Source organism: Carcharhinus amblyrhynchos, chromosome X (assembly GCF_965287045.1).
Source record: "Carcharhinus amblyrhynchos chromosome X, sCarAmb.v2.hapA, whole genome shotgun sequence".
Lineage (NCBI taxonomy): Eukaryota > Metazoa > Chordata > Chondrichthyes > Carcharhiniformes > Carcharhinidae > Carcharhinus > Carcharhinus amblyrhynchos.
The window spans coordinates 8,231,812-8,242,553 of record NC_137359.1 but is presented as its reverse complement, the minus strand read 5'-3'; the positions used below and the strand labels follow the sequence as shown (position 1 = coordinate 8,242,553).

Sequence of the window (10,742 nt, the reverse complement as noted above, 5' to 3'; positions counted from 1 at the left end):
GGAAAAGAAGTGAATCCAGGGAGGGTGCAGACTCTGGGAGGTTGGTGCAGACTCTGGGAGGTTGGCCCAGGTCTCTCAAAGACATTGACATCCTTTGCTCCCTCAGCTTAACACATTTATTTGTCTGGCTAAAAGGATGGTCTCTTTCCCAATGTTCAGAATTAAAGCCATCTCCTGTTCCTCAGGAGATGGCTGACATTTAGGGGGAACAGAGTGTCTGGTATTGCTATATGGTACAGATTTGGTATTATTTACGGTTCTGTAATAAAGTACTTTTATTATTTCTAGTTCTGTTATATATTACTGTAGCTATGTTATACATTTCCAGTCACTGAATGAAAACAACACGGGGTACATTGGGTCATTGGAGTCCATGCCAACTGTCTAGAACAATCAAGATGTGGATATGCCGGCGTTGGACTGGGGTAAACGCAGTAAAAAGTCTGACAACACCAGGTTTTAGTCCAACCGATTTATTTGATAGTAAACTCACTAGCTTTCGAGGGGATTCCCTCTTCTTCAGGTGAATCTAGAACAATCAAGTCAGCCCCATTTCGTTGACATATCACTGCTCCCCTGCACCTTTATTTCCTTCGACTGCTCACCCCAAACTTATCTGATATTGCTGCTTCCGCTAGTGAGTTCCAGACCAGAAACACTCACCATGTAACTAAAGTTTCACCTCACGTCCAGTCTGCCTGCCTATGTATAGATGTGGATGTTTAGGTTACTAGCATGTCTGAAGGTTTTTTTCGGAACAGGACAACAGAAGTAGGGATCTTTCAACCAGCTTGGACTGGTATCTTGTGGAGAATTGGGAGGGTGAATATTAGATACAGCAGAGTGAGAATGGAGGCAGAGTGTGTGGGATGGCGATTTACAGCTTTTGGGGAATGAGAGAGGAAAGAATGTCCTACAGAAACTAGAATTGTCTGTTCTGAATTTCTATCCTGTGCTTGCTATGATGATTTCTGTAAATTCCTTTTTCAGGGTATCAAAAGTGAAGAGACAAAACAATTTTCACTTCAAGATCTGTCACAATCTGTTGATAATTTGGGACTTGAACGCTATCAGCTTTTTGAATCTAGAAGGAGAAATGTTTGTCTGGGGTGTTTGCTTCAAAAGATTTTAAACATTGGTGTGACTAGAAAAAGACCGAGAGACAGACAAACAGACAAACAGACACACACACACACACACACACACACACACACACACACACACACACACACACACACACACACCCCGAGTGAGTGTGGAAAGAACTTTAACCAGTTACACAGCCTAATATCTCACCGCAGCATTCACAGCAAGGAGAGAGCGTAGCTGTGTGTGGATGAGCTTTTAACTGATCATTGAACCTGGATAGTCACGAGGACACCCGCACCATGGAGAAACCGTGGAAATGTGGGGACTGTGGGAAGGGATACAAAGCCCCATCGGAGCTGGAGATTCATCGGCGCAGTCACACGGGGGAGAGGCCATTTACTTGCCCCAACTGTGGGAAGGGATTCAGTGATTCATCCAACCTGCTGATGCATCAGCGAATTCACACCGGGGAGAAGCCATTCACCTGCTCTCAGTGCGGGAAGGGATTCAGTCGGTTATCCAACCTGCAGACTCACCAGCGAGTTCACACCGGGGAGAAGCCCTTCAACTGCTCTGAATGTGGGAAGGCTTTCACTCTGTTATCCCATTTGCAGATACACCAGCGAGTTCACAGCGGGGAGAAGCCCTTCACCTGCTCCCAGTGCGGGAAGGGATTCACAAATTCGTCCAATCTACAGAAACACCAGCGGATTCACACCGGGGAGAGGCCGTTCACCTGTTCTCTGTGCGGGAAAGGATTCACTCAGTTATCCCACTTGCTCACACACCAGCCAGTTCACACTGGGGTGAAGCCGTTCACCTGCCCTGACTGCGGGAAGGGCTTTGCTCAGTTATCCAAGTTGCTGATACACCAGCGAGTTCACACTGGGACGAGGCCGTTCACCTGCTCTGTGTGTGGGAAGGGATTCACGCAGTCGTCTACCCTGCTCTCTCACCAGCGGGTTCACAGCGAGGAGAAACCATGCGTCTGCTCTCAGTGCGGGAAGGGGTTCAGGGATGTATCCACCCTGCTCAAACACCAGCGAGTTCACACCGGCGAGAGGCCGTTCCTTTGCTCTCAGTGTGGGAAGGGATTCACCCAGTCATCCAGCCTGCTTACACACAAGAGAGTTCACACTGGGGAAAGGCCATTCACCTGCTCTGTGTGTGGGAAAGGATTCACTCAGTCAGGCAACCTGCAGACACACCAGCGAGTTCACGCTCGGTTACAGGGTTCAGATTCTGCTGTCCATCCATTCCCTGACACTCTTGAGAGCAAATCAGTCAGTCCCAATACCCCATTCTAATCCCAAACCTTTGCAAGTTTAGTTTCCCGAAATTTCCTTTGGTAACCCTTCGTTGTATGAACATCCAACCCCTTCGCAGACAACGAGTTCCAGATTATTCCCACTCGCTGTGTAAAATATTCACGTTCCCAGCATCACCTGCCCAAAATCTGTGTCCCCCTCATCCTCGTTCCATCAGGTAATGGGAACTGCTTTTCTTTGTCCATCTTACCTAAACCTGTCAAAACCTTGTCCGCCTCGATCAAATCTCCCGTCAGCTTTGCCCCACAGCGCGAAACCCCAGCCTAATATTGACAATAAAGAACAAACTAACAAATACGTTAATACCTCAAATCAAATGGGAATGTTTAATTTAAAGACTTGGACTGTAAGAGTGAATTAATGGATTGGTAAATGGGTGGGGGCAGGGGGGTAGATTTAACACCCCCAGCCCCCCCCCCTTCATTAGAGTAAAATCACAAGCTGGTCAAATGCTGACACCTCAAGGTGCGGACTTTAGCAGGACTTGCCAGCAGGGTTGTTTACTTTCTAGAAGAACAGAACATTTTCTAACAAGCTTTTGAGTGAAGGTTTAATTACAAACCTACGTAGATAAGATTGGAATTTGAAACCAATGTTCTGGGGTGGCACAGTGGTTAGCACTGCTGCCTCACAGCGCTAGGGACCCGGGTTCAATTCCCAGCTTGGGTCTGTGCGGAGTCTCCATGTTCTCCCCGTGTCTGTATGGATTTCCTCCGGCTGCTCCGGTTTCCTCCCACAGTCTGAAAGACATGCTGGTTAGGTGCATTGGCCATGCAAAGTTCTCCCTCAGTGTATCTGAACAGGTGCTGGAGTGTGGCGCCTAGGGGATTTTCACAGTAACATCATTGCAATGTTAATGTAAGCCTACTTGTGACATTAATGAGTAAACTAACTAAACTGTGTATTGAATAACTAACTGTGTAAGCTATCTATATCTATGACTTGGAGCTGAGAGTTGTATTAGAATGCTGTCTCTGTGATTACTGTGTTAGAGAGCTATGTCAGAGTGTGACTTTGTGCTGTGAGAACTGTATCACAGGAGGGTGCTCCTCCAGAGGTTCCTCTGGGGTAGACCCCTCCAGACTTGAATCATGAATAAACTACTTTAACCTGTTTCTGGATCTCCTGTGGTTAGTTGGAAGAAATACCACACCATAGGACAATAAATAATTGGAATAACTCCCCTTGGATGTGGTTGAATGAAATATATCAATCTACTATCCACCCACCTTCTAGCAAAAGTCTGGAATGTGTTAATGGGATGTGTAAGTTGATTGCTTTCTCTTGGGAAATATTTATGTCCTCGTGCATGAAATTTGTTTTAAAGAACTCCAAATTTGAAAGCCTGTTCCTACATGAAATATCAGCACCAAAACAGAGGCAGATAAGAAAGACAGACACTCACTTTGATCTTTTCATCAGCACATTTGAGAGTTAAGAATGTGTGACATGATTTTGGGATACAGGATTGAGTGTGTAGATGTGATTTGTTACATGTGAAAAATAGCAAGCCTGAACTCATGGTGAGATGGAGTGAAGAGCGGGTCCCAAACACACACAGCTACTCGAGATGGTTAATGTGGACACGGGAATGAGACAACATTGTGACGCCATCAAGGCACTGACACACACTCCAGAGAGAAACTGAGTTCAAAACAATCAGGATCCAATTGAACACACTGCACATGGACACAAACTGAAGGAAACTAATGTAAAATGGATAATATTAGAGATTGGAACAATTAAGGGCTTGGGAGAAATAATACACTCTTACCTCCTCCTCCTTTAATCTGGGTTTTAGAACATAGAAAACGACAGCACAAACAGGCCCTTCGGCCCACAAGTTGCACCGATCATATCCCTATCTGCTAGGCCTATCTATAACCTTCAATCCCATTAAATCCCATGTACTCATCCAGAAGTCTCTTAAAAGACCCCAATGAGTTTGCCTCCACCACCACCGACGGCAGCCGATTCCACTCACTCACCACCCTCTGAGTGAAAAACTTACCCCTGACATCTCCTCTGTACCTACTCCCCAGCACCTTAAACCTGTGTCCTCTCGTAGCGACCATTTCAGCCCTGGGAAATAGCCTCTGAGAATCCACCCTATCTATACCTCTCAACATCTTATAAACCTCTGTTAGGTCGTCTCTCATCCTTCGTCTCTCCAGGAAGAAAAGACAGCTCCCTCAACCTATCCTCATAAGGCATGCCACCCAATCCAGGCAACATCCTTGTAAATCTCCTCTGCACCCTTTCAATAGCTTCCACATCCTTCTTGTAATGAGGCGACCAGAACTGTGCACAGTACTCCAAGTGGGGTCTGACAAGGGTCTTATAAAGCTGCAGCATTATCTCCCGACTCCGAAACTCAATCCCGCGATTAATGAAGGCTAGCACACCAAAGGTGGGGGGTGCTGAAGTTCTGCAGAATTTCAATGTTCTTTGGTCGTCGTTCTCTAGTGATGTCCGTGGACGTTTGATGTGGACCTGTCTATTGAGGTAGTATGGGCTGAGATTAGAAACAGGAAAGGAGAGGTCACACCGCTGGGAGTTTTTTATAGGCCTCCAAAAAGTTCCAGAGATGTAGAGGAAAGGATTGCAAAAATGATCCTCGATAGGAGTGAAAGTAACAGGGTAGTTGTTATGGGGGACTTTAACTTTTCAAATATCGATTGGAAAAGCTATAGTTCAAGCACGTTAGAGGGGTCAGTTTTTGTCCAATGTGTGCAGGAAGGTTTCCTGACACAGTATGTAGATAGGCCAACAAGAGGTGAGGCCATATTGGATTTGGTACTGGGTAATGAACCAGGCCAGGTGTTAGACTTGGAGGTAGGTGAGCACTTTGGTGATAGCGACCACAATTCAGTTACGTTTACCTTAGTGATGGAAAGGGATAGGTATATACCGAAGGGCAGAAGTTATAGCTGGGGGAAAGGTAATTATGAGGCTATTAGGCTGAGATTTAGGATACGTAGGTTGGAGTAGGAAACCGCAGGGGCTGGGAACAACTGAAATGTGGAGCTTATTCAAGGAGCAGCTACTGCGAGTCCTTGATAAATATGTACCTGTCAGGCAGGGAGGAAGTGGTCGAGCGAGGGAACCGTGTTGTACTAAAGAAGTTGAATCTCTGGTGAAGAGGAAGAAGGAGGCTTATGTAAAAATGAGACGTGAAGGCTCAGTTAGGGCACTGGAGACTTACACATTAGCCATGAAGGAGCTAAAGAGAGAGTTAAGAAGAGCTAGAAGAGGACACGAGAAGATTTTGGCGGGTAGGATCAAGGAGAACCCTAAAGCTTTCTATAGGTATGTCAAGAATAAAAAATTGGTTCGGGCAAGATTAGGGCCAGTCAGAGACAGTAGTGGGAAGTTGTGCGTGGAGCCTGAAGAGATAGGAGAGGCACTAAATGAATATTTTTCGTCAGTATTCACGCAGGAAAAAGTCAATGTAGTTGAGGAGAATACTGAGATACAGGCTTTTAGACTAGACGGGATTGAGGTACATAAGGAGGAGGTGTTAGCAATTCTTGAGAGTATGAAAATAGATAAGTCCCCTGGGCCAGATGGGATTTACCCTAGGATTCTATGGGAGGCTAGGGAGGAGATTGCAGAGCCTTTGGCTTTGATCTTCATGTCGTCATTGGCTACAGGTATAGTGGCGGAAGACTGGAGGATAGCAAATGTTGTCCCCTTGTTCAAGAAGGGGAGTAGAGACCATCCTGGGAATTATAGACCAGTGAGCCTTACTTCTGTTGTGGGCAAAGTTTTGGAAAGAATTATAAGGGATAGGATTTATAATTATCTAGAGAGAAATAATTTGATTAGGGATAGTCAACACGGTTTTGTGAAGGGTAGGTTGTGCCTCACAAACCTTTTCGAGTTCTTTGAAAAGGTGACCAAAGAGGTGGATAAGGGTAAGGCAGTTGACGTGGTGTATATGGATTTTAGCAAAGCGTTTGATACGGTTCCCCATGGTAGGCTACTGCAGAAAATGCAGATGCATGGGATTGAGGGTGATTTAGCAGTTTGGATCAGGAATTGGCTAGCCGATAGAAGACAGAGGGTGGTGGTTGATGGGAAATATTCAACCTGGAGTTCAGTTACAAGTGGTGTACCTCAGGGATCTGTTTTGGGGCCACTGCTGTTTGTCATTTTTATAAATGACCTAGATGAGGGTGTAGAAGGATGAGTTAGTAAATTTGCTGACAACACCAAAGTTGGAGGAGTTGTAGACAGTGAGGATGGATGTCACAGTTTGCAGAGGGACATAGATAAGCTGCAGAGCTGGGCTGAGAGGTGGCAAATGGAGTTTAATGCAGAAAAGTGTGAGGTGATTCACTTTGGTAAGAGTAACATGAGTACAGAATATAGGGCTAATGGAAGGACTCTTGGTAGTGTCGATGAGCAGAGAGATCTCGGTGTACATGTGCATAGCTCCCTGAAAGTTGGCACCCAGGTTGATAAGATTGTTAAGAAGGTGTATGGTGTGTTAGCTTTTATTGGTAGAGGGACTGAATTTCGGAGCCGTGAGATCATGTTGCAACTGTACAAAACTCTGGTGCGGCCGCACTTGGAGTACTGCGTACAGTTCTGGTCGCCGCATTATAAGAAGGATGTGGAGGCATTGGAAAGGTGCAGAGGAGGTTTACCAGGATGTTGCCTGGTATGGTGGGATGGTCTTATGAGGTTATTTTCATTAGAGAGAAGAAGGTTAAGAGGTGATCTAATTGAGGCATACAAGATGATCATAGGGTTAGATAGGGTGGACAGTGAGAGCCTTTTTCCTCGGATGGTGACGGCTAACACGAGGGGACATAGCTTTAAATTAAGGGGTGATAATTATAGGATGGATGTCAGAGGTAGGTTCTTTACTCAGAGGGTAGTAAGGGCGTGGAATGCCCTGCCTGCAGCAGTTGTGGACTCGCCAACTTTAAGGGCGTTCAAATGATCAGTGGATAGGCATATGGATAACATTGGAATAGTTTAGGTTAGAGGGTCATTAGATTGGTTCCACTGGTCGGCGCAACATCGAGGGCCGAAGGGCCTGTACTGCGCTGTAATGTTCTAAAAGCTGCAAATCCCCGCTTGAAGCCTCGAAAGAAAATATTGCCAGAGGCAATTGGTTTAGCAAAGCCTCCACTGAAGCTCCAGGCCTCGTCGCTGTGGTTACCAGAGGGTGGTTGTGGATTTAGAAGGCAATGCTGGAGTAGGATTCCATCTGAGCAGCAATGTTTCCAGGCCTGAAGGTGTGTTTCTCTAGCTGGGAACTGATGATGGGTGTCGAAACCAGCGCTTGAGTTGGATTAAAGCGAGGGAGAGTCGTGCAGCGTCAGCCTCGCTCTCTCTTCCCACCTGGATCCAGCGGCAAGACAAGAGTGGAGACGGGACTCAGCGCCGTGCATGACCAGGACGTCTTAATAACATAAGAACATAAGAAATAGGAGCAGGAGTAGGCCATCTGGCCCTTCGAGCCTGCCCCGCCATTCAATAAGATCATGGCTGATCTGTCGTGGCTGATCTGTCGTGGCTCAGTTCCACTTTCCCGCCCTCTCCCCATAACCCTTAATCCCCTCTCTTATCAAAAACCCATCAACCCGCTTCTTAAAAATATTTAGCGAGGCAGCCTCCACCACTTCAACGGGCAGAGAATTCCAGAGATTCACCACCCTTTGAGTGAAGAAGTTCCTCCTCAACTCCGTTCTGAACCGCCCCCCCTTTATCTTGAGGCTGTGCCCCCTAGTCCTACTGTCTTTTTTGAGCGGGAAGAGTCTTTCCACCTCTATCCTATCCATCCCATTCATCATCTTATACGTCTCAATGAGATCTCCCCTCATTCTTCTAAACTCTAACGAGTACAAGCCTAGTTTATTCAGCCTCTCCTCATAGCTCAACCCCCTCAACTCCGGTATCAGCCTAGTAAACCTCCTCTGCACTCCCTCCAAGGCCAAAATATCCTTGCGCAGGTGCGGCGCCCAAAACTGCACACAGTACTCCAGCTGCGGCCTCACCAATGCCCTATACAGCTGCAGCAAGACCTGCGTCTTGTCCTGTTCTTCGCGTTCCACGACGCTTGCAGAGACTGCCTTCTTGACCGTTGGACCTTCCTTTGGTTTCATCTGCTCAATCGTGCCATGACTAACCTTCCAAAGCACTTTACAGTGATGGATGCCAGAGCCACCAGACAATAATTGCCTGACTTTTCTTTGGTACTGGGATGATGGTTGCTGAGCCTATTGTAAAGGTATGATTTTTAAGTCTCTTTTCATCAACTCTACAGTGGGCGAGACAGGAAATAGCAGCGATATTTCCAGTCCCACAATCTCCAAACGCCTGCTACCAGCAGAAAGCGTTTGAGATTTTGCTGAGTGTCTTTTCTCAGATGGTGAAGAGCAGATGACAATAATAAACCTGAATTGGGGGGGGACTTCAGAACATTGAGTTTTGATGATGTTGCTGCCCTATTTTGAACCCGCAACCTGCTCACATCAACTGAAACCAGACAAGAGACATTTTTACTAAAATAAAGGCAAAATACTGTTGGAATCTGAAATACAGATTCAACGCTGGAAAATCTCACCAGATCTGACAGCATCTGTGGAGAGAGAATAGAACCCACGATTCGAATCTGAAAAGTCACACGGACTGGAAATATTGACTCTATTCACTCCCCACAGATCCTGTCAGAATTGCTGAGATTTTCCAGCATCTGATGTTACAGAACGTTGGTTAGGCCACATTTGGAGTACTGCGTCCAGTTCTGGTTGCCACGCTACCAGAAATGGGCTTTGGAGAGAGTACAGAAAAGGTTTACCAGGATGTTGCCTGGTATGGAGGGTCTTGGCTATGAGGAGAGATTGGGTAAACTGGGGTTGTTCTCCCTGGAAAGACAGAGGATGAGGGGAGGCCTAATAGAGGTGTATAAAATTATGAAGGGCATAGATAGGGGGAAGCTTTTTCCCAGGTCGCAGGTGACAACCACGAGGGGTCACAGGTTCAAGGTGAGGGGGGCGAGGTTTAACTCAGATATCAGAGGGACGTATTTTACACAGAGGGTGGTGGGGGCCTGGAATGCACGGCCAAGCAGGGTGGTGGAGGCGGACACGCTGGGATCGTTTAAGACTTATCTGGATAGTCACATGAGCAGACTGGGAATGGAGGGATACAAACGAATGGTCTAGTTGGACCAATGAGCAGCACAGGCTTGGAGGGCCGAAGGGCCTGTTTCCTGTGCTGTATTATTCTTTGTTCACTGTCTTAGAAACACTTGTATGCAGTTTTAGTCTGAGAAGGGATAAGTAATACACCTTTGTTGTTGAATATTAACTGAATACAGTGTCTTACACTGTTACATTTTGGTAACAAAATTTGCTGATGACACGAAGATGAGTGGAAAAGCAAATTGCGTGGAGGGTGTGGAAAGTCTGCAGAGGGATCTAGATAGGCTGAGCGAGTGGGCGAGGACCTGGCAGATGGAGTATAATGTTAGCAAATGTGAGGTTATCCACTTTGGCAGAAATAATAGTAGGAGGGATTACTATTTAAAGGGTGAAAAGCTGCAGCATGCTACGGTGCAGAGGGACCTGGGCGTCCTTGTGTATGAGTCGCAAAAACCCAGTCTGCAGGTGCAGCAGGAGATCAAGAAGGCGAATGGAATGTTGGCCTTTATAGCGAGAGGGATAGAATATAAAAGCAGGGAAGTCTTGCTGCAACTGTACAGGGCACTGGTGAGGCCGCAACTGGAGTACTGTGTGCAGTTTTGGTCCCCTTATTTGTGAAAGGATATATTGGCCTTGGAGGGAGTACAGAGAAGGTTCACCAGGCTGATACCGGAGATGAGGGGGTTAGCTTATGAGGAGAGCTTGAATAGACTGGGTCTGTACTCGTTAGAGTTTAGAAGGCTGAGGGGGGATCTTATAGAGACATATAAGATAATGAAGGGGTTAGATAGGGTAGAGGTCAAGAGATTCTTCCCGCTTAGAAAGGAAAACAGAACTAGAGGGCACTGTCTCAAAATAAGGGGGTGGGGGCACTTTAGAACAGAATTGAGGAGGAACTTCTTCACTCAAAGGGTGGTGAATCTCTGGAATTCTCTACTCATTCAAGTGGTGGAGGCTACCTCATTGAATATATTTAAGTCACGGGTAAATAGATTTCTGATAGACAGGGGAATTAAGGGTTATGGGGAGAAAGCAGGAAAGTGGAACTGATCCACTTCAGATCAGCCATGATCTTATTGAATGGCGGGGCAGGCTCGAAGGGCTGGATGGCCCACTCCTGCTGCTATTTCTTATGTTCCCCCTTCCCTCAGCAGTTCTGAACATA

General features: G+C 46.4%; 1 protein-coding gene across 1 annotated transcript in view; it reads left to right on the top strand.

The window, feature by feature from the left end:
• The first annotated feature begins 1,249 nt into the window (after nt 1-1,249).
• The window catches only part of LOC145361921 (uncharacterized), a 34,307-nt gene continuing 24,814 nt past the window's right edge, over nt 1,250-10,742 (top strand). The window contains exon 1 of the mRNA XM_080217906.1: nt 1,250-2,390. Coding sequence (XP_080074032.1) covers nt 1,389-2,390 — 1,002 coding nt within the window. The 5' untranslated portion in view covers nt 1,250-1,388. The remainder of the gene's footprint in view (nt 2,391-10,742) is intronic.